Source organism: Phaethon lepturus, unplaced genomic scaffold (assembly GCF_000687285.1).
Source record: "Phaethon lepturus isolate BGI_N335 unplaced genomic scaffold, ASM68728v1 scaffold11791, whole genome shotgun sequence".
Taxonomy (NCBI): domain Eukaryota; kingdom Metazoa; phylum Chordata; class Aves; order Phaethontiformes; family Phaethontidae; genus Phaethon; species Phaethon lepturus.
This window is the reverse complement of record NW_010515567.1, coordinates 12317-36166: the sequence shown is the minus strand read 5'-3', so window position 1 is coordinate 36166 and position 23850 is coordinate 12317. Positions and strand designations below refer to the sequence as shown.

Below are 23850 nucleotides of genomic sequence, written 5' to 3'. Positions count from 1 at the left end.
GGAAAGAAATGAGAAAAAAAAAGAAAAGATTCAAAAAGCCATACATCTAAAGAGCAAAAGAAAATCAGCAAAAGTAAACAGCATCATAAATCTGATTAATAGGATTGCAAGGGAGAATTCCCAAGTCACCTGAAGGGGTAAGAAAGAAATACATCTCCAGTAAAGAGATGCTTTATTAGAAGCACGTACCTAGTACATGGATCCACTTTAATGATCCTGGCCTTAGAATACAATTACATTTCTAGTTCTTAAGGACTGCTAGGTATTTATCCCATCACCACACCAAAGTCTAAGGGAGTAGAGGAAGAGAGGGTGGTGGATTATATCTGTATCCCCTTCATGTATAAAATATTCTTCTATCCCTCAAAATCTTGCTGCTGCCTTCCTGGCATTTTACCTCAGTATTGCTAAACACAGCTGTAACTCTGTGCAGATAAATCAGATGGCAACTCAGAAGAAAAAAAGACAGCAGTCAGACAGTAGGATCATAACCTCTCAGTGTCAGAGGGACCAATATCCCCATGCAATTAGGCAAAAAAGTTTCAATACAGTATTTAGAAAAAGTCATTCCTTCACTCTGTTCAACTCCGTTTCTTCTGGCATGGGAGCAGGTCAGAGTTCCACTAGTTCAGAGATGGACAGTTCACATCCTACACAAAGTTCCCATTCTGGACTACGTCATGAGACATGCAGCAGGTCTGTTTGGTAGCCCAAGCCTGGCTTGGGGGGAAAGGCGAGGATCTGGGGTCATGTGTGCAATCACACACTGGAGGGCCAGGCCCCTACCCCTCTTTTCAAAGGGGTGTGGTAGGTATCTTTTGGCTTGTGTTGACATCAAGTTTCTGGGGATCAGGAAGGTGGGTACAGAGGTTAGAGCCTAACCTGACGCTTCTGATAGCCTGTGGGAGAGGAGAAATCTTAAATGAAATTCAGCACTGACTTATGTACTTTGCTACAATCACAGCCCCCCAAATTAATCAGTCACTCAAAAGGATCAGGAGGTGTTTTACTGAATAGCTTTTACCCAGTTTGACATTTCTTGTTCTCTGATGGATGGTGTCACTTCCCAGAAGGGCGGCAAAATTTGTTTTTCATACCTTCCTTCCGTTGGGGATAGCTCCTTCAAATCCTCTAGGCAGGGCTTCACATTCAAGAGTTTTTTATACAGAGCCAAGGGAAAGTGAAGGTCTACCACTGTGAAGTTGTATATTGCAAGACCGCATATGATGCCAATCAAATGAAACCAGTTGTGTTCTACAAAACACTGCAAAACCACACAGAGAAATCCTGGTGAGACACTGTCACTGGTGCAACACACAGAATCCTTTCCCCCATGCACTAAGCAGCCAGCTCCTGCTTTTCCAACTGTGGAAAAAAAAGAAAAATCAGGGAGCTCCCATCAGGTCCCAGTTTGGTCGTGAATTCCTTGCTGGAGTGTGGCACAGCAATGAAGATTCAGAAACCAAGCCCTATTACTTTTGTAAGCCATGATTAGCCATGGAAACAGCAACAGCTGCTTTCCACCTTATCTGCCTTTTATTTCGTTTTTACATACCTCTGCTTTTAGACAGTAACAAAGCTTCAACGTTTGCTATCTAGGTACTGACAGAAAATGTGTTAACAATTCTCCCCACCACCCATCCTATCTTCTATTAAAAGCTTACGCGTAACCACAGTGTCACCCAGGCAAAAATACCAACATAGGCGTTGGCATACTGGCCTTCAACCCTTCGCATACTTACTCTTGCACTGGTACATCACTCACAGACTGGCTGCCTATGTTTGTTAAATATTGTAAATATGCGACTCATTTTCAGTGCTTACACTGTCATTATTCTTAGTGTCAAAAGACTTGTTGCCTTTATAGCATTTACATGAGGAGTTACTGCTCTGTAATACTGTTTACAAGTTAGAGAAGGTACTGTGTAATTTCATCCCTTGCAAAATGTAATTAATAAATTGGAAGAATCCCACCAGGGCAGCCATACCTTAAGGGAAGACTGACAAAATCCTTTTCTATCTTGCTAGCTAGGCAGGTGAAGAAAAAAGGACATAAACCACCACCTCCAGCATAATGCTATCTGACAGGAACAGACCTTGCACTCCACACACTTCCAAGACCAACGAACTTTCACTACAAACCATGTTTCTTGTCGTTTAAGATTTAGACCCTGAAGGTGATAGTGATGCATGACTAAGTGGATTGGTTGCAACTACATGAACAGCAAAGAATTCTAATGCCATTACAACCTAAACCTCTAGTGCTGTAAAACAGCACATGATTATCACATTCATGATAAGAGTTCTATGAACTGTCATCTGATACTTAATACAAGTTTTATTATGAGATAACAAGGAGAAAGAGCCAATTCCTTAACAGGCACAATCATCACTGTTCTACTAAAGTTAATGGACCTATACTAATTTACACTGACTGAAAAACAGAGCTCACTCTGTGTCATGGATGGAAGACAAGAAGAAGATCATTTCTTTCCCATAGTTTGCCACTAACTTCCTTGTCATTCAAATGCAGCATATTATTTCAGCCTGCATGTATAGAGGGCAAGGGCTTACCGTGTCTGAAAACCACAACAGGTTTGATTCTGGGTAGTAAGTGAACATGCCATAGATGGGGTTGAGGAGTTCTTTTAACAAAAGGAGGAAAAATTCCTTTGTCACTCCTCCAGCGTCAACAGCTTCCTCACCATCAAAGATGACCTGTAGAAAAAGCAGGTCAGTAACAGGGAAGCCATGCAAAGCGATTTGTCTAACATGCCCAAACCCGCTGCAACCCATGAGCCTGTTTCAGTGCTCTGCTTGCAGGGAGGAAAAGGGAACAGGGGGTGGTAAATCAGAGAGTTTGAAAGTGTTTGACACCTTATGCAAATCATAAATAACCCATCCTCCCAACAACAGGAGCAGCAACAGGACAGCAGCTGCTGAATTTGTTAGCAATCTCTCAGAGATAAAACATGTCCTATTGTAAGTGGCCTGTTCCTGCAGAAGAGCAAAACAGAGACTGCAAAATATAGAAATGTTTCCTCCCCTGCCCCTTATACAGCAGACACAGCAGGAAAAGAGAGTAAACTCCCTGCTTGCTTTCTTGTTAACTGTCCACTGCCAAAACACTCAAGGAGTCGGAGGGGAGAAAGACTCAGCCTGTGCATTGATTAGATCTCGTGTCCCTGTGTGCTACACCTATGGAGAAGCCACTGTACACCAGTGAAGTAGTAATATAAAGGGCTGAAAGGCTGCAGAAATTCCAGCTGGATGAGAGGGTGGGGAAAACTTACTTTAAGAGGTTTTTTCAAATCAATGTCTGAATGGATGCTCAACTCCCTTAAAGCATCACCGACTAAGTTACTCCTGCGAACATGAAGTACCAGGAAAGGGCTTCTGGCCAGCAGAGGCTCCAGGGTGAGAAGCATGAAGACATTCTGCAAATTTGCCCCATTTATTGCAACCTGCAAATAAGAGTGAAAAACGGCCACTGCTCAGGTCCTTTCTTCCTATGGAAGGAAAGCAGTTAACAACTATATGCCTGGTGTTCCTTTCTTCCTTACTCCTTAGTTTGCTTTCCCCAGGGTACAAGGATTACATGCTCATTCTGTACAAGTGTGTGTGCCTACCTGTCCCCTCCATTTCCCACACCAACACCTTTTGAGTCCGCTGATCAATTCACCAAATTTGGGCAACAGAGATCAAATGCCTGAACACTTTTTGACATTAGGCAGGTGGGTGGGGCAAAGAGGCTTTATTCATGCTCTTATTGAGCCAAGAAACTCAGTGTGAACACAGCCCTGATAAGAGTCAGACAGTTCATGGGGGGAAGCAGTTAACTAACATACCAGAAGCCAGTTGACAACTCCACCTGGCAAGGCGCCAGGGAACTCACCACACACAATTCAAAGCTCTCATCTACATGGATTTTCCAGAGTCAGATAAGGCACCAAAGTCCAGGCAAAGGTTTGACCACACATGGTATATTCATTCTCATGCATTGTCCATAGTAAGTGGCAAATTCGTATTTATAAGTTCAGTTTAAAAGTCAGTTGACACTGAGACAGAAATCCACTGGAAACCAGGCTTCCTCCATTCCAGCACTCACAGAAATACTGGTTTCTTTGGTCTCTGAATGGTTGTCTTCATAAAGATTCTATATCTCAGTGCAACAAAACCTTTACCTGCCTGCTGTCCTGCCAAGGTAAGGTAGATACCCTCCTCTCAGTACGGGTACCTCTCTGTGCTCACAAACTAGGCAGCTGAAAATATACACAAGAGGGTAACAAAAGGCAAGCAGAAGAAAGTGATTCCAGCTTCTGACTGTACGCCAAGCCTCCTCTGCCTTGCTGTGTTCAAGCGGCCATAGAAACACTAAGAGAAGGATATTACATGCAACCAGCACCATGGCCGTGAGTGGTGATGACACTTTTTCATCCTGAAGGAACCTGACAACCAAGGACCTTGGCAAACTCGTGTCACAGAGAATGGGACTAGTCCCAGACCCCAGCTGTACTGGATGAGGGACAAGTGCTCCATGCTTTGGCCCTCAGAAGCCACCTGTATGAGCAATGCCTGGTGCTGGGAGGTTTACACTGGCAGGGAGGCCAGCTGTCCTTGTCACAAGCCTGGCTGTGAGCTGGCTTGGCTGCCACCTACAGGGTAAGGGTGCTGGAGCTGAACACCTGCTGTGAACACACTCCTGGAGAGCCTCGGCTTGTCAGCAGTGTCCCAACCCACTGCAAATGGGTGGGGAAGCTGCTGACAACAGCTGCTGCTTGCAAGCACGAGCCGTGTCAGCAGTTGGTCTTCAACCCTCACTTCTGACAACCACTCCTCCTGCACCAGGCAGAAACTTGAAAAGAGTGCCCACTTACCTGAAAGCTTGTCTACTTTTCCAGCCTTACAGCTCCTAATAGACACCTCATCTTACTACTTATCTTTGGACTATCATAAAATACACAAGCACTCCTTTTCTATGCAATTTCAATTTCCATCACATGCACATCTGACAGTTCTGATGTTACCGAACATTTTGAAGTGAAAGACACCAAGCAATGCCTCTGCAATATCCAGGGCAAAGCAGCTCTCCAGCTACTCTGCTCTCCCGTATGATGGAAACAATAAAAGTGCTGCAAACACTACCTCCCAGTGAACTCCTTTTCTCACAGGCACCAGTGCAAAAAAGGCAGGAAAACAGAAATGGGTCAGGAAAATTGGGAGAGAGAAGGATTACCTGCATTTGTAGTTCTGCATCTGTCTGTAACATCTTGGTCTTAGCCTGAGCATCAAAGATGAAAGGATAAGAACAGAGTGTCACAGCATCCTGCAGGAAAGACGGGCAGGTTGGTTCCTATTTACAGCTTCCATAGCACTTCTTTAAGTAAGAGTAATGAAAAACAATTTTCTTACCTGCATGATAGACGGTCTTACTTTCTGTGAAGGAAAAATAAACACAAAAATCTTTTACTCTTTTGATTTTGTGTTTAATTTTTTTGAACGGACTAGCTCAAAGGTGACCCAAAGAAAACTTTTCGCCTCTGGGACCTACAACCCAGTTTATTCCTCTTAAAGAAAAACATAGGAGCTTCCTTCTCAAGAAAACACACAAGTCTAATTCAAAACTTGCACATCAACCATTACTAAGAGGACTAACTGGCACAGAAGCCTGTGTTAGCCTGCCATAAATGAAACTTACTCTTATGAATAAAACTACCCCCAAGGCAGAGACCATACAAAACAGGAGAGACTGTAAGGCATGACAATATAAGACCACTCCTGCAATGAAAATTACTCCTCTCATTAGCCATATTGATACATCTTTAATTATTTTTAATCACTGTTACATAAATTTGAGTCAGTTATTGCTCTGCTCACTAAAAGTAAGCACAGAGCAGTGTTTAAATGATGGAAAGTGGGGGATGGGGGACACAGCGCACACAACATTTATAATGTCCATGAAAACACACAAAAATTCTTGCTACAGCCAGGTTTTACTCTTGCAGCATCCCTTGGTGGATGTTTTTTGGTGTTCTCCCATTTGGGATTCCTTTCCTTGCTATAATTAATCAGTCTCACTGGGTTCCTACACAGCATATTCCAGCCCTCAGTTTAGTTATCTCCTGTTTTACAGATGGGAAAGTGAGGCATAAAAGAGGTGAAGGGTCTTACCCAAGATCACCCAGCGGGTTACTGGAAGAGCGAGGAATAGAACCCACATCTCTTGAGTCTTGGTTCAGTCCCCTAGCCAGAACGCCACACTGCCTCCTCTTACAGAGCAACATTTTAAGATCACTGGCTACATTATTCACAATACCTGCCTAAACAGCAGAAGTAAAGGGTAAAAATTGTAAGTTTAGAATACAGGATTTGTCTCCTGAGGTCTCGATTACATTAAAAGGATCCAGTGACTGAATTAATCCCCGTGTGCAAGGATTGAATGAGTTTCACATGAATAATCACAGAGACTGTTGCAAGCATTAGTTAAATATTGTTAGCTCCAGCTCTTCTGACAGCCTTGTTTTAAGTCAATTTTGTCAAGCCACCGAGTACCCAAATCTGAGAGACTTAACACAGATGCTCCTATACTGAATACATTACACTCTCATTATGATATTAAAAATACAGATCTACAACCAGAGAGACAAACATGGACAGCTATTCCATGGCTATACAAAAAACCTCTTACCATTCCAGCCTGATGTAAGAACCACATGAGATAATCCTCCTGAATGTCCACCAAGCTGGAAATCTCAGGGATATAAAACTTATCATATTCTACGTGCTTAACCTTCTGATTTACCTAGTGAAGAAAGCAGATAGTTTTTAAAATATGGATATGTTCAGCATTTTTCTTAGAACATGAAAGTTTGCTTTCTTAAAATCAATTATAGCAGCCTGCAACAGTAAGATCCAGAAAGCCTTGCAAAAACACATGGTCCGTTATACTTTAGTACAAACCAAGAAGAATCAAGATAAACCTCTTCCTGACTTATTTTAGTTCCCTCTCCTCCTCACCTGGACCATGCAGCATCAACACAGTGGGAGCAGAAAGCATCAAGAGACAGGTATTTGTGATGCCACAACGCACACAGTCTGGTGACTCAGCAGTAGCACCCTTTAGAGTAATTTTTTTCCTAGTGTTTGAGACAGGACTAAACAATCTTCAAGTACCTTGAATTCAGAAAAAGCACTAACATCTTCCCCATGTGGTGTCTCGGTGGACAATGACACAGCTCACAAGTCAGCGCCCTGACCACTCTGCCGGTGCCAACTGGCAAAGGACAGACAAGACTGAATCATGGTTGAGTCAACATGCACCCAGGCTTTCCTCTTACCTTGTGGAGTTTCTCCAGAAGTCTGAGCGCAGCTGTAATGTAGCTACTGAACAGGACTGGGATCAACAGCGTCTTTCTTCCACTAAGGAGGTAAACCACTGCACCTTTATAGAGGTCCACTAGCCTGAGGAAATACCTTGGGCACACTTGAGACCACCAGTTATCTGGAAAGCAGAGGAACATCATTATAAATCCTGAATTAAAGGCCAGAGTAACCCCTAAATAAGGGGTTACAGCTGAAAATAGGGGAACACACCTAAAGATGGTTTCAAAAAACTTCCCTATTTCTGTCCTAACTGTAGGAACAAGAAAGTGAGCAGAGAGTCAGCTAGATAGCAGAAATTTAAAAGCTCTTCCCTTTCCACTCTCATACAACCACCCCAGTCCCCAATCCCTGATCAGTGTGAGCACCCAAATTCAAGGTTTTTCAACCTTCAATTCAAGACACCGTTTCAAGTATCTTGTATTCAAGATACTGTGATCTTGCAGGCAAACCATTGTCTCTCACAAGTGATAAGAAAGTAGTTGCCTTGGCAATTCTCAGTAGTACCACATACTTTTCTAGCAGGTGTCAGAGCATGTCACCCAGCACATTTGCATTAAAGGCCTGAACTCCCCCTCTTTAGAAAAGCTGATTTCTTTCTTGCCACGGACAGGTAACCCTTACCTCTCCTCTGAAGGGACCCTGACTATTAGCTTCTTTGCTAGAACCAATCCATCTGCAAAGTAGAAGCTGGAGCCTGGGAAACCATTAGGTCAACTGTTGGAAACAAACACCAATTTATCTTCTCAAGTGCCAGCACAACAATAGATTCCGGCAGGCAAAAGCATGAGAACCCTTTACATTTCTGTATGCTAACAATCACAGTGGAGTACTCAGGTCAAGGAGGAAACTTGTTTCCAAAGCCTCTTTGAATAAAAAAAATAAGCCACTAAGCCTCAAAATAAATTTCAGTGGAGCAATGCTCTTGGAGGTCTGAATGCATTACATAGCACTTTACATGACAATATGAGATTTAGTATAAGACAACCTTAGGAAACAGAGCAAGATAACAAGAAAAGTAACAGCTTAGCAAACATGAGTAACAATCATTAAGCAGCATATGTTCTGCTTAGCTTAAGATGAGCTCATAGGAAGTAATATTAGCAGAAATGAAAATATTCAGAAGTAGGAAAAGAGCTGGGTTGTTCAGCTTGGTCACAGACCAGCCAATAGGTTTTTCTGCACCTTACACAGGACAAAGTAACTTTATATTATATTTAGTATATTCTTTTATTTGCCTTGTACAGAAAGGATATTCTAAAGTGGACAATATCCGATGAAATTTAAGAGAGTAAGATCATTTAATCTTCATGATATATAAAAATCTATGTTCATATAGAGGCATGCAAATTTACCTGGAACCAAGTCTCTGAATGTAGGTAAACTAGGTAAGGTACATAAGATAAACCTCCCTAGTAACTGTTCTTTGAAGTGACATTTTACTTCTAAACTAAGAAAATGCAGGTTAAGAATTGCTTTTCTCAGTTATTATCCACACTACCATAAACTGTATATGTTTTATATTATTGTAACTAACTTCCCATATCTTACCTGCATGGCACATTCTGAATTTCCTCATAGTTCATGTTTAAAATTCAAATATTACATTTATAATTCTTTTACATGGGAACATAGGTTTTGAGGGAAGGATTCCTTGAGTCCTTTTGGTTCCCAGCTGCTTTTTAGAGGTGACTGCTTCATAACAACACTATATCACAAATAATACCCAATCATCATTGCAGTCATTATAACAGAACAGAAAAATCAAACCAACACAAAAACATGACTGAAAGACCTAAAGGCAACACTTTGTGTCCCAGCTGGATACTGAGAGCAACATGCATCTTCAATGCCAGCCTCTTACCAAGAACTTTGCTGGGGTTGGTATCAAGGCGCAGAATAGCCATTGCTAGAGGAAGTGTTAACGTGATATAATACTTGGAGTCTTGGAAGAGTGGGAATTCAGGGAGAATCAGATAGATCCTCATTGCCTCGACATCTGGTGGTGAGCTGGACAGCTGAGGAATCAAAAAACTTTCAAAGCTCTTCAGTATCTAGAGGAAAACACGACAAAAAAAGGCAATTTATCCTGGGTGATATGGCACCTACAATGTAGATGCTGTGTAAGAACTGATGAAATGGAGTGCATTCAGAATAAGTGAACTTAACAGCTTTTGTTGATGATGATCTCTTAAAAACACTCCATAGGACAGGACTAAACTCCTATTTTTTCAAAACGCATGCACGTTTAGATAGGTTTTTTACAGGCCTGGCTAAAGGTTAGTTAACCCCTCTTGTTAAGGTCATATGCCTGCTTTAAAAGTCAAACCCAGAGTAAAAAAAGCTATACAAATTATAGCTAAAAATGGCATGGGGAACATACACAATTTAATCCCACACCCTGCACTTGCGAAAGAAATCCTCTGAGTTAGAAGAAATCATACAATCATAAAGTACTCAACTCCTGACAGGCAATAAATAAGCACATAGTCATTATTTACAAGTATAACATACACAGAATTAATTTCAGCAGCATTTCTCAAATATTAAATGTCATGAACTAAATCTTTTTTAAAAAAAGTCTTAGAGACACATTCTGAGAAGGTGAAAATCAGCCCAGGCCAATGGAGAAGTATCCATTGATACCATGAAGGATCTGGCCTGAAGATTTGCAATACAACCCTTCCAAGAAAGCTGCTGTAACTTGCATGTTACAGAGGGACAAAGCCTTTATTTCTCCTCTGAATACCCAAAACCCCAGAAGTTCAATACCTGGTCTAGAAGAATGGAGTGCTGAGAGTTCATCAGCTTCTCAAACAGCACTCTGGTGGAGTCCAGATCAATCCCTGGCATCTTCGGACTGGTTTTAAAATGTTCATCAATTCTTTAAAAAAACCCCAGACAGGCAGGCTTAAGTTTAAGGAAGAGACACCGTTACCTGTGTATTAGCATGGCCTGAGAACAAGTAATGGAGAAGTGACTTCTGGGGAATTAATCAGATTAGAAACAAAGCAGAAGTTGAAATCTTCTTGCTAAAGACAAGATGGACAGCTCTCCCTTCTGAACTCCTCTGGGCCTTGGATAGCATTGGGATTCTTGCAGAGAAACACTTTATCAGAATCTTTGACTTCCCCAGGACTCCTTCACTGACATAAGAGCCTACCTAGACAGGTTGGTTTGCTTAAAAACCTATAAAATACATATCTATCATAGGTATCAGGATCCTCTGTGTTGTCTCTGTATACACTTTTTATAGCAAAATCTGTTTAATCCCACCCAGGTAAGAAAGGGAAGGGTGATGCGTAAGACAACATTGACCGCTACAGAAGGGAACATCAGATGAGAGTTTGAAAGAAAATACAGGAAGATACTCAGAGCAGCTTTTTGGCAATTCTACTCTCAAATTTTCTAAAACTAAACGACGACCACAACCAAAACCCAGCACAGCCAAGAACAGTCTTCACATGGTCTTTAGTTATAACAAAGATGTGCTGTCCTTCCTGCTGTGCTTGAAAGGCTGTAATTTACTCAGGCTACCTGTGTAAGAGGGATAATGAACGCAAGTCTGTGGAGCACAGTAGCCTAACAGCCAGATCTAGCAACACTGCATGTCCAGTCCAGCAGACAAGTTACCTAGCTCAGTGTCTACAGCATGATCAGAATCTGTAGCAGAGGCTCTCAGCACCATTACCTGAAGTAAAGCTGCACATAAAATCTTGCAGTTGCCAGTAAAAAAAGGTCATTGCTATAATTCCATTCACCTCAATGATTTCCCAAGTCTGTCGCTACTCATCTGAGACTGTGCTGTGTTCAACACTCTGAAGGAAAAGGTAACTATTAAAGATGGGATGTATTTATCAATTTGCTCGTGTGACTATAAATGATACAAGAAGCTAAACAGAGCCTGCTGTTTTAGAATGGCTATTCTATAACAGCCCAGGCACCAGCCTGGTAATAGCTCCTCGGAGTCACACTGCAGTACACAGCGCTTCAGGCTGTGATGTGCAGAAGTAGCACTGGAGCATGCCCAGTCACACAGCCATAGAAATGCTGCTTTTCCCTCTAACCCTGTGCACCACAATGCTGTACTGCAACCAGCCCTATACGGCATTAGGATACTGGAGGCATATATTAGGTTATTTCTATCAAGTGCACCGTGACATAAGGCTTCACATATAAAGGTACATGGTTAAATAGAGCCTCACTTCAGTGTGTGGTGGCTTCAAATTTTATCATTCATTTGGGTCAAAGATTTTCTGTAAAAGTTGAGTCCTGCGCTAGCCAGAGTACAGCAGTAAAGTGGAAAGAGAACTGCATCAGGGTGATGAAGTCATAAATTCCACTCATTTCCACATTCAGAGGAGATGTGGGGCTATTTAGAGTGACTCAACAACTCTGATACCTCAACAAGCATTTTAAAACAACATGACAATTCTCCTGATGCAGTAACATGCTGCCTCGTCACAATACTAGAGAAGAAACCATTGGACAAGCAGAAAAAACACAAGAATAATGAGTAAATTGTTTTCTTCTTCAAGTTGCTCTTGGAAAATATTACTCAAAGATTACTGAGAGTAACTAAGCTTTTCTTCACTTCATTACAGGTCATTTACTCATCACATCACCATAAAAAATTTCTCCTCCTCCTCATCTTATGCTGTTACCTCCCCAACATTTACAGGCACAGCCAACACAATCCTTCCCAACCCACAGCCTTTGACTCAGCTATGCATATTACAACCTTGTCACCACCTATTGTTGGTTACACCCATCTGAAATTCCTGCTTTTGTAAGCAGGAGCACAAAACTTTCCACAACTGATGTCACCTAAAAGGAAAGTGCTTCCATGCTGCCCCAGATGTATGTTTCAAGAGCAGCCTGTGTTGAATTATACTTCCACAGGCACCAGCCCCCACCAGCTAGCTCAGCTGGGTAAGAGACTATTCAAGATACCTGGCATCACTCACTTCCCTTAATGTCATACTCCTATCCCTCTCTTTTAAAGGTGCAGATATTAATTTCAGAAGGAAAAATAACAGTTGTGACAACTCCAAGGAGTCTGTGCCACTTACAGTACACTCACCATACACTTTCTTAGACCATTTGCCCTCCTTACCCAGCTCTGACCACCCACCTCTTTAGTGGACCATCTCTGACCCCATCTCCTGTCTGATCAGAAAAATCAAATCCCACTGCAGCAGTGAGTGATGTAAAGGGATTCCAGTCTGCCTCAAGGGAAAGCCACACTTCTGGACTCTGTTTGCCACTTACTTCTTCTCCAAGAAGCTTCCATTCCAGCAGGCAGCTGAGGACAGTATCTGAACAACATTACTGTTTGCAGCAAGAAGACAAAAGAAAACAGAGGTAGACGTTACGAACAGATGTCCCAGAAAATCTCTTCAGCTCTCTTCCCTTCCTTCTACGGGAAACAATGTCAGGATCACCCCTTCAGAGGCATAGAGGATAAGTGGATCATTCAGGATCATGTAACATCCCTCTTTGAAAGGAGGGATGTTAGCAGTGTTTCCTTTCCACCTATTCTGCCCTTCTCATGGCAGGCATACAGGGGAAGGAATTTAATTAGTCTGTTCACAAGTTCTTGCTGCTTTTCATGAACTCTAAGCACACAACAAAGGACAACTTTAAAAATCTATTTCCCACCCACCATTTGCAACATTCTGAGGCAGCCTTAAATTCCTTTGGTTTTGCTCAGAAGATCTAACCTGGCAGCCTTGTGACTGGCAACTGTCCTCCCCTTGGACATGACCAAGAACCACACTTGAAAAGGCTGCTAAATTTCAAGTGAAAGCATGGCACGGAAGCCAACAAAATTATTTAAATAAAACTTTCAATGAAAGGCTTGTCCAGTGCCACAATACCTACTTGACAGAATTAGAACTGTTCTTTTCTAAAAGCTTTTGCCTCCAGACATCTATAGTTTCATCATTTATTAAACAGGTGTAACGTGTTTCATTTATGGTCCGGAAATCATCAGCAGGCAAGGAATTCTGTGAGAAGATACAGATTTCAGCAAAGACAAGGCTTGTAAAACAATTCCTTCTTATTCATAATCTGCTTTCTATATATAACTGATAGCTTCCTTAGTGTGGTCTCTGAGCAGGTTTGGTTAGGAAGCTGTGGCATTACTAAGAAGTTCCAAAAGGAAAGGCATAGAAAGGTATGGAAAAAAACCAAGACCAAATATATGTTTAAAAAAAAAAAAACAAAAACAAGATAGCATTTCCTTAAATGTACCAAAGCCCTCAAATACTGCCATATACAACTACAGGCTTAGTACATCTATTCTAGACCTATTTCCAGGCCTCAAAAGTGTATGTCAAACACTTCTTGAAAGAAAATGGCAGAAGCAGGAAAACCAATTCAGCATTCAGCCCTCTATCCAGTATATCTTGACAAAACCCCAGTGTCTGTGGTCCATGGACCTACATGTGGACCCCAGTGTCTCAGGAGGAAAGCAGCCCCTCGTTTCCAATCTTCAGAGGAGACTGAACTCCCCTCCCTACTGATCAAACTGAAATCAGTGTCTTCCCAATGGCTCTGACATGCCTCTAAAGGAAGGCAACTTTCAGTCACTCCTAAGAAGTTGTAAATTCCTGTAACAACTGTCATCATTGGTAAGGTTTGTAAGGCAGAAGGGACTCCAGAGCAACACTTCACTTTCGGGAGATATCACCAAAAACAAAAGATGCATTGTGAAGGCTGGGACAGGGAAGATACTTCATTTGTTTTACCTCATATTTGGAACAAAGCACAAACGTTTGGTCTCCTCCAGAGAAGATATGCTTAACAACGTGATATTTACAAGCATCTGTTGAAGAAAGACACAGTTGTGTTAAGAGTTTGATGAACGCAAGTTCCTACTGTGCCTTTTCCCCCATATCCGACAGTGCCATTGTCTCAGGCTTTATACTACAAGGGGCACCTGGGTGTGAAGGCCAGGCTGAAATCAGTTGGAACTCAAGCACTGTAGCACTGTATTCCTTGACAGAAACACAGGGCCTGGCAGGAGGGAAAAGTTCTAATTTTTAAAGTGCGATGGGGGTTTTAAAGAGAAACCAAAGCCCTCAGAAATTAGTATTAGTACAATTTTATAAAGGCTCATGATTGCCAAATGTTGAGCTCTGCCATGAAAAGAGAAAGCAAGAGGGCACACATTAAGAGAGAGCAAGAGGTCACCCAGTACTTTCCATATAGTCATCTGGGACAGGAGCTTGGCTTTCTTTTGCTATTTCAAGAACTTTCACAGAACAGTGTCAAGATGTCTTTCAACAGCCATGAGTGAAATGAAATTATTTATGTTCATTTGCAGTTCCAAATAGCAGATAGTACGTACCAGGTTTCCCTGAGAGTTGCCCATTGTGAGCTGCCCAGTGACCCTTGACAGGAGAGGGACACTTAACATTGCAAGTGTGTCCCGTTCCCAGCTGGCCCCTTGTTCCACAGCCAAATGCATAGATCATTCCTGAAGAAGGCACAAAGGCTAAAGTGTGATGTCTGTAACAGAGATGAGTACAAAGTTTGGGCCTTGTTTAACAAGTGGAGAAAAAAAAACCAAACATGTAGCCTAAAACTTATCCTCTGTTCCCCTAGGCCAGAAGCTGGTGCAAAGCAGCATCTTTACACTAGCATCAATGCTCAGGTTTTGCCACCTGATGGCACCAGTTTATGGGATGGAGCTCTTTAGGTGGAAGTGACAAAGAGCAGCATGTGCCAGCATATAGCTGGCATCAGGCTCACAGACAGAATTAGCTTAGTCACTTGCTAAGCCTGTACTTTATCAAAAGGCAACAACACAGCACCAGTGTCACTAACTCTCTTTTCATGAAAGAAGCTGAAAATGCGTGACCAAAGGGGCTGCTGCTCTAATGTCTTGCAGAATTATTAAGATTGAAAGGTATCTTTTACCAGGTTACAGCACAAGGATCAACCCCAATTGAAAAATAACCTCCTTTAGAGGGCCTTAAAATTCTTACGGGAAGTAAAATTTAAATTAATTTAGTTGTGACATACAGGATGCAGAAGCAAAACTATTACCCCTATTTACAAGGCTCAGTGTCAGCATTAACCTCCACCAAAGAAAATTTCTGACTGCACACAGAACTCACCTGCCACAAGCAATCTGGGATACTTCACTGCCCATTAGCTCAAGAACTCTTCGGGGGTTCACTTCATCATTCATGGAGTCATGTCCCAGTTGCCCACAGGAACCTGCACCGAACGTGAACACCCCTCCACTCTGTTAGCAAATCAAACAGCATAGTCTCCATTTAGGGACCCATAACCCAGCAGTATCTCTGACTCCAGTCTCACTACGAGCCCAAGCTTAGGCAAAGATTGCTAGGGATTTCCATAGGATTCAGAAAAAAAAAATTGGGTTCTACTAACACAGCTTCCAAACAGCTACCTTGCTACCCATCAGAGATTGACAGAATTATCTTTAGGTATGTTTACACTAGTCCAGCTTCCCGCCCCGTGCCACCAGATGAGTCCTGAAATCCCAGCAGGTTTCAACATGGCTGAGTAGCACTCATTTCTACAGTACTTTACACCCATCTGTCAGCTGCTGATCAAAAGGACTGTAACCTTTTTCCTTGAACAAGAGCTTCTACATAACTGATTTTCTACAGTGTTTTTCCCACTGCCAGCTGTTTTAATTCATTTTACTCAGTGGAGAACACTGAGGCATCAAAAAAGGAAGCAAAATCTAGGAAGTGGCAGAGGCAAGGCAAGAACTGAGCAGTGATCTACCAAATCCCAGCCCTGTCCTCTGTCCACTAAGCTATACAACACTTGGAAACAGCAGGTTTGGAACTGAAAGCCTCTTGTAAATGCTGTGAGGGACTACTATGTTTCATTTTGACTTGCATTTTATTCTGATGCACAATATCACTATCTTTTTATCCTCCAACAAAATGCTGTTTTCACCCCTTTGGATGTATGTTTGTTAGGTTTTTCTGTTCAAAACTAATTTCTTTGATTCAATGCCCAAGTGGAGACCAGTTACAAGTGGCATTCCTCAGGGGTGGGTATTGGGACCAGCGCTGTTTAACATCTTTGTCGGCAATATGGACAGTGGGATTGAGTGGACCCTCAGCAAGTTTGACACCACCACCAAGCTGTGTAGTGTAGTCAACATGCTAGAGGGAAGGGACGCCATCCAGAGCAACCCTCACATGCTTGAGAGGCGGGCCTGTGCAAACCTCATGAAATTCAACAATCCCAAGCACAAATACAGGCTGCGCAGAGAATGGCTTGAGAGCAACCCTGAGCAGAAGGACTTGGGGGTGTTGGTCGATGAGAAGCTGGACATGACCCAATAATGTGCTCACAGCCCAGAAAGCCAACCACATCCTGGGCTGCTTCAAAAGCAGCATGGCCAGCAGGTCAAGGGAGGTGATTCTCCCCCTCTACTCTGCTCACGTGAGATCCCACCTGGAGTACTGCATCCAGTATTGTGGCCCCCAACATAAAAAGCACATGGATCTGTTGGAGCAAGTTCAGAGGAGGCTACAAAGACGATCAGAGGGATGGAACACCTCTCCTATGAAAACATGCTGACCGAGTTGGGGTTGTGCAGTCTGGAGAAAAGACAGCTCCAGGTAGACCTTATAGCAGCCTTCCAGTACCTGAAGGGGGCCTACAAGAAAGCTGGAGAGGGACTTTTTACACAGGCATGTAGTAATAGGACAAGGGGTAATGGCTCGAAACTGAAGGAGGATAGATTTAGACTAGGCATAAGGAAGATGTTCTTCACTATGAGGGTGGTGAAACACTGGAACAGGTTGCCCAGAGAAGTTGTGGATGCTTGGACAGGGCTATGAGCAACCTGGTCTGGTGGAAGGTGTCTCTGTCCATGGCAGAAGGGTTGAAGGTCCCTTCCAACCCAAACCATTCTATGATTCACCCAAGTTTTACTACTCATCTTATGGATTACTAACGTCTTCATCTTCAAAAGCAGCAATGGATCATGTTGGCGATGAATCTCAGAATAAACTATAAGACAATACTTTCCATTTAGTTTCTTTTACAAGAGTCAGATGGAAGTCAATCTGTTCTTTTCTACCATTACCCAGGAAACTAATGTGAAACCATCAGGCAGGCGAGATAGCAGCCAGGATTCCCAGGTTAGCATCTTTACCTTTGTCAGGACTGCCGTGTGCTCCTCTCCACAGCTGATGTAAACAACCTTCTGAGACCGCAACAGCTTCACATGACAAGGGGATTCTCGGTCTGCATTGAAGACGAAATAAATAAAGGAGCTGTTTCATAAACACAAACCTAAAACATGTGAAAACCACCAGTAGTGTGATTTTCAGATGTGGTCTACATGCGCAATGGAAGCCTTAACAACTGTGAGAAAAACCGCACGTCCCCGAGTACCTCACTGCTACTTTCCTCCTCAAATTCTTAAAAGATTTGTCCTGGCTCAAAGAAAATTGTCCAGAGCAAGAATGCAAATACTAAGAATCCTGTAAACTCAACATGCAATCACAGTTTGGGAGCTATGATTGAGTGCAGCCTAGATACACCCACCTTCAGCCTCATGCTCCATTCCAGATTCCTTGCTGACGACTGCAAACATTTGTCTCCAAAACCTTGCTTAGACCTTTTCCACACAGAACAGTCTTGACACGTGGGAGACACCAGTGCAACACACATGACAAGCCGAATCCCAAGGTGTATTTAAATGCCTAGCCTTCCTTCTGTTGTCATCCTTTAAGAAGATCCTCCTACTTGCAAAGGCTAATCTCTGCCAACTGTTAAATGATGCTTTTCTCCTTCTCTCTGACATTCTAATCATTAAAAGTGCGTCTCCCAAGGATATATACACTAATCAAGGTTACATGTTTTACTAATGTAAAAATAAAAACTAAGCATTTCAAGGAGCAGTAGGCACCACAAAACAGCTAGATATTAAGGGGAGAAGCTGCTTACTTCATACCAACAAAAAAAGTCAGGTTCCTACCTATAGAAGTTGCCATTTTTTAAGACTCTCATCCAAGGATTTGACAGGTGCTTTCTTCTGGGTAGTGAGAGGCAAATGGTCACATTTTCATCGATTTAGAAATGAGAGAAGATTTTTCCTTTACTTTGTTCTGTATTTTAGCACTCTGATCTTTATTTTGACAGGAATGACACTTACCTCTACAGCATAATTGTTTAAATAACAGTGCTGCAGACTACTCATGTTTGTAGACTTTGCTGTTCGTGTTCACTAACTATAATTCACACTGTCTTACCATGATTCACTTACCATAAATATCAAGTACTCACTACAGTGTTATGTATTAAGGGTAAGCAGCGTATATGATCCCTGGCCAACACAGCCCCACAAGTAGATGCCCCTTATATGTTCATCTAAGAGTAGCCCCGTGTCAAAGCAAGCCTCTCCTATAAACTGCAGCTTTGTTGAAATTAGAAGCATTTATCTGCCACATGGCTGCTCTTACACAAGATCAGCTCTGGCTTACATATAGTACAAGAGAATAGACCTGGAGCATTTTTGAGAGAACACGGGATATGCAACAAGTCTTACAATTGTGTTTCATATTCCTAAAAGTGTAAAGGAAGATGAAATGATGCATACAACATTTGAGCATCCTTTGCTAAACTACAGGCTGTTTTTGAGTAATTGCTTTAAATATGTTTCAGTTGGTAGGATGGGTTGTCAAAATGCATCATTCCATTACAGGTACACAAAATGGGAGGTAACGCTTTTCTCTTGCAACACACAGTATTTATATGCTACTACATTATGCAACCTGGTATTTACAAATATATACACCTCATGTACTCACCCATGCAAAATAAGTTATCTGTGCATGGTAGGTATCACATCCATACTCAGTAACTTGCCTAGGTATTTAAAGCTACTCAGCAACTATGCAGAAAACTATGAAGAGATTGATTTAAAACTACAAAGAAAATCTTTCACTCACTCGCTTTTGCAAAGAAGTTAAGAATGTGTTAACAAGAAGCAGGAGAGATCTGGGTTTTTCAGACTAGTGGTAATGTCATATCCACTCTTCAGCGTCATTTATAAACCTACCTTCAAGTCTATTGATGGCTAGGCTTCACTAAACATGGCCACCTGAAAAAGTTACTATTGGCCCTGGGTGTCTGGAAAATAGTGCAACCAATAAACTAAACATTTTACTGAGATACTCTGTGTTGCCATCATTTTGTAGCATACAGTTGCTCACCGGTCAAAAACACGTTGGCAAACAAGGGGATGGGTTCAGCCTGCTGTTCTGCAGGGAGAGCCTTTGCTCCACATCAACTTCAAACCAAATATGGGCATTTTTGAGAAGAGGCAAAAAGAACAAGCACTTCCTTCAATGCCTGCATACTGATGTCATATTTGAAAGATCTTTCTTTTTGACCTTTCTCACTTCCACTAACATCCACAAGGGGAAAAAAGTGTTTCTGTTCCTATTAAGTAAGAAAAAAATGTAGGACTGCTCCTCTCCCCTCTCCTACCTAGGGCAGTCTCTGAGGGTTACACATCCGCTCAGTAAAAATGTACTGTCAATGAAAACAGACACTAGGCCAAAAAAAGTCCATCCTTCTTTCACCTAGAAGCATAATTTTAATACCTCGTTCATCACTTAGTCCCAGCTGTCCCGAGCTGTTCTTCCCCCAGCCAAACACAGCTCCTGAGAGAGAGAGGGCAAAACTGTGGGCTCCGCCTGCAGCAACCTGAGCCAAAGGGATCCCATCAAGAGACTTGACACGTTGTGGACTGGCTTGGGAGGGACATTCTTTACCCAAGCCCAGCTGACCATAGCTGTTCTGCCCCCATGTGAAGAACTGGCCATCTGAAACGAAGAAAGAAAGAGAACATTGAGTAAAAGCTGGTCAACAGAAAAGCAGTTTGTCAAAATGAAGAAGAACCAGTGCTGGAGGCTTCACTCCCACCCAAGCCTCATGATGGAAAAATCAAGCAAGACATTCTTTGCCAAAATAAAAGCACAGTCTGAAGCCACCAGGTAAACCAATAGACATGCAACTAAGTGCAAAATATAGTATCAGACTGCTGTAACTTAAAACAGCATAACAAAGAACAGTCCACATGTTGCATACAGAAGAGTAATAGCCAAGGATAATTTCAACACAAACAAATTAATTACACACATTTTCTACATCAGGATGGAAAGCTTTGAAGTGTTGCTGCCATCATTCACCAGTGAGACAGTGGGTGGTCTGTGTTAATGTTTTCTTTCTTGACAGTATTGGCAAAGCTCTTCCTCAATATTCATGGTACCTGATCCATTTTATAGCCTCCCATTTGGCCTGAAAGCAGTCAGGACAGGGATGCCCTTGGTTTATTATGCAGAAATAGACAATCTTGGACACTGTGCAAAATAACAGCACAAATCTTGATAATAAATAATGAATGTTACAGTACCTGCTGCCAAAGCCAGGCAATGCCAATTTCCACAGGAAACCTGCAGTATTGTCTGTTGGTTCAACTTCTTTATCAACCTAAAGAAGACAACACCATTTTAGAACAAGTGTCCACAAACACAGTATCACCTTAGGTCAAAATGATGATCTCCATTCAGATATTTGTTCTACACATACACACAATCTATGATTTTGAGACTGAGGAATAGTGTCTTGAAGGTGATGCAGATCCATACATAACAGATACAAATCAGTGGAGACCTTTAGACACTTGACTACGAACTCCAGCTATGTTTACTGCCATAACTCTGAATCCAGCCACCTGGAAACAGTCAAAATAGCTGGTTCTTGGTGTCTGTCTCACTATTCTTTTTCAGGCATCAAGATTTTTCATGCTGTCAGGGGCCTAGCAGTTCCTAGGAGTTACAGCACCAAAATCTCTTCAGTGCTTCGTACAGAGAATAAATAGTATGTCAAAGGTTCAATTTATTTCACAAAAATGTTATTTTTAAAATGGCACTATCACATTGCCATGTGAGCCTGTTGTATTGGAACCACCTGCAAGTTAAGGACTGTCTTGCCACAGAGCCCTTCAGCTCAAACATTAATGTTTTGTGACTGAAACCTTTTTCCTTTGAATACTCTTTCAACAATGACAGCCACTCTAAACAGATGTCCCAAACTTCCACTCTGCACTAGATCTGCAGTCACAGACCGAATAAGAGACTGACTACATCTGTTATTAATGTAGTATGATACAACACCATTAAGTATAGAGAGACCAGTTATCTTTATTATGATGATGAGTCCTATCATCTGTGAATTGCTTTGGATGAAGGAGTCTTGGTGTCTGTCACCGGCCACTGCCACTATTTATATGTCCTTGCACTTAACCCTATTAGTGCTCTGACACAGGTGAGATACACTGAATAAGCAAACAAAGAAAATTGAGCACTACCCTAAAGATTCTGAGCAATATTCACTACTCAGAATTGCAGTAGGCTGGATTAGTAGCTTTGCTACTAACAGGCAACACTGCAAAAGAGCTGCAGAGCTGAGGTGCCAGTTCATGCAGCCATATATCTTTTCCTGTTCTTGAAATGTATCTCCTATCTCAGAGGACTTCTAGGGACAGAAATAGACACAGGTATCACACACAGCATTTCTATTTTTGGGTCCCCCCTCATGCACCTCCTTGCTCTGTACAAAACCCAGTGGCATTTTTAATTGAGGAAGCTGAGATCACTCCTATTTTCTTTTCCGTGCCCCAAACACCCACGGGCAGGCGGCCTGTCCTGCCCAAACCTCCTGAGGACTTGTCTGAATCCCATGGGAGCTCAGGGAGCCCCAGTACAGTACAGGAAAGAAGGAGGCATCACCCTTACATCCCTACATGAGAAATGCCCAGTTGCTGCCCCTCTGAGAGACAGCGCTCACACTCACTCGAGGCTGCAAAGCAAGCAACCCTTGATGCATCACCTCCAAGAAGCTGCCTTAAGGAAACGTGAACCTGTTAAAAGTTTACCTTGGTACCATCACTGCATCTTCTATAGTGGTGAGACCCAACTGTCCATCGCTGCCGGCACCCCAGGAGAAGAGCTGGCCCTGGTCGCTGAGCGCCACGCTGTGAGACTCTCCACAAGCCACGTGCACGATGTGCTGCCCGGCCAGGGCTCCAATTTGCTCTGAGGAAAACAAAACCTCTCTGGTCACAGGATTCATCTCAGTGACATGCAGACATCAGGTCTAGGCAAATCTGTATGCACAGCCATTCAGATGGGTGCGCTGATCCCCAATTTAGTTTTAAAACTAATTTAAAAGAGGAAAGCACCAGGTTTTACTGAAAACATGTAGCTGCTGAGCTCTTCTGAAAGCCTAAACCTGCAAATCATAGCAGAAAGGCAGGTACATGCCCCCAAGCACAACGAATGGTCTATACACAGACAGTCTCACAGATACAGGGAAACCTATCTGGAACAACCAGACTTCACGGATCTGAGGTTTTCTCACCCTATTTTGATGTCGGATCAGCCAAGACCCAGAAGTTGGCAGACTCCGTAAAACATATTTGACATTCCACAGCTCTCATGTCCAATGAAGACAAGTCATCCACAAAGCTAATCAATCCATCTGCCCCTCGCTTTATTGCTTGATGTGTGAAAGCATGTGTGTTACGACATCCCCTGTGCTAAGCTTTGAACAGGTTTGAACCTATTAACCTATTACTACCACTATTACCATAAAAAAAGTCCCATAACAAGGAAGCAAAGCAAGAAGGCCTTACAGAGGATTAAGAGAAAAAAAAAAAAAAAAAAAATCACTCAGTCCTCTGGAAGATCACCCACAACTGACTTTTTATCATTATATCACATCAGGCAACTGAAGTAGGTTTAACAACTACTCTTACAACATCAACAACCAAATCTTATTTATTATGCAGAGTTTTTAAAAATGGACATGAAAAAGTTTTGTTTTGCAATAAAACATTAGAAACGCCACACATCTGATGGAAAAACTCCCCACAAGCCTGACAGAAGCAAAGCTGGTTTTCTTTTCTCTTCCTTGAGTAAATACAAATGTTTCTGGTGGATGAAGAAAGATTTCACCCTGTAAGCTACAAGGCAGTAACCAGTTTTATTAAAGTCCCACTTGCTGCAACACAAGAGGGAAGTATGTCATTCTATGAAAATGATACCCCACATCAAGGGCATCCAGAAAGCATTAACATACTTAGCACCAAAACCTGCATACCTATCAATCTAAATGTATTAAATGAATTTACAAGGAAGGTAACCCTAGGAAGGCTTGCCTTCTAAGTCTGGGAGTCAAAAAATAAGAAGGAAAAGAATCCCTAATGGATGTTATGGAAGAGAAAAGTTGACAATTATTTAAATATGTATTCTAACAGAGGAAAATGCTAACTGAGCATGTGCTTCTTTTCACTCAAAATAATTAATGGCAATGGAGACGTAGTTTATGAGTAATAAGCACACAAACATCTCAGAGGGCTTGAGGACTGGGCCTGCCTGCTGCCCGGCCATC

At 42.2% G+C, this 23850-nt stretch overlaps 1 protein-coding gene across 1 annotated transcript in view; it reads right to left on the bottom strand.

Annotated features, from left to right (window-relative positions):
* Positions 1-22530, bottom strand: part of LOC104627518 (probable E3 ubiquitin-protein ligase HERC3) — a gene marked incomplete at its 3' end in the record, with an annotated part of 28652 nt that extends 6122 nt beyond the window's left edge. The window contains exons 1-19 of the mRNA XM_010295810.1: positions 22334-22530; positions 20810-20886; positions 19998-20219; positions 17540-17631; positions 15507-15637; positions 14735-14895; positions 14133-14209; positions 13264-13388; positions 12652-12711; positions 10153-10264; positions 9245-9434; positions 7338-7501; positions 6689-6802; positions 5413-5436; positions 5237-5326; positions 3294-3464; positions 2575-2718; positions 1096-1264; positions 130-137 (exon numbers count right to left, since the gene is read on the bottom strand). Of these exons, the coding sequence (XP_010294112.1) occupies positions 130-137; positions 1096-1264; positions 2575-2718; positions 3294-3464; positions 5237-5326; positions 5413-5436; positions 6689-6802; positions 7338-7501; positions 9245-9434; positions 10153-10264; positions 12652-12711; positions 13264-13388; positions 14133-14209; positions 14735-14895; positions 15507-15637; positions 17540-17631; positions 19998-20219; positions 20810-20886; positions 22334-22530 (2328 nt within the window). The remainder of the gene's footprint in view (positions 1-129; positions 138-1095; positions 1265-2574; positions 2719-3293; positions 3465-5236; positions 5327-5412; positions 5437-6688; positions 6803-7337; positions 7502-9244; positions 9435-10152; positions 10265-12651; positions 12712-13263; positions 13389-14132; positions 14210-14734; positions 14896-15506; positions 15638-17539; positions 17632-19997; positions 20220-20809; positions 20887-22333) is intronic.
* Positions 22531-23850: the final 1320 nt, after the last annotated feature.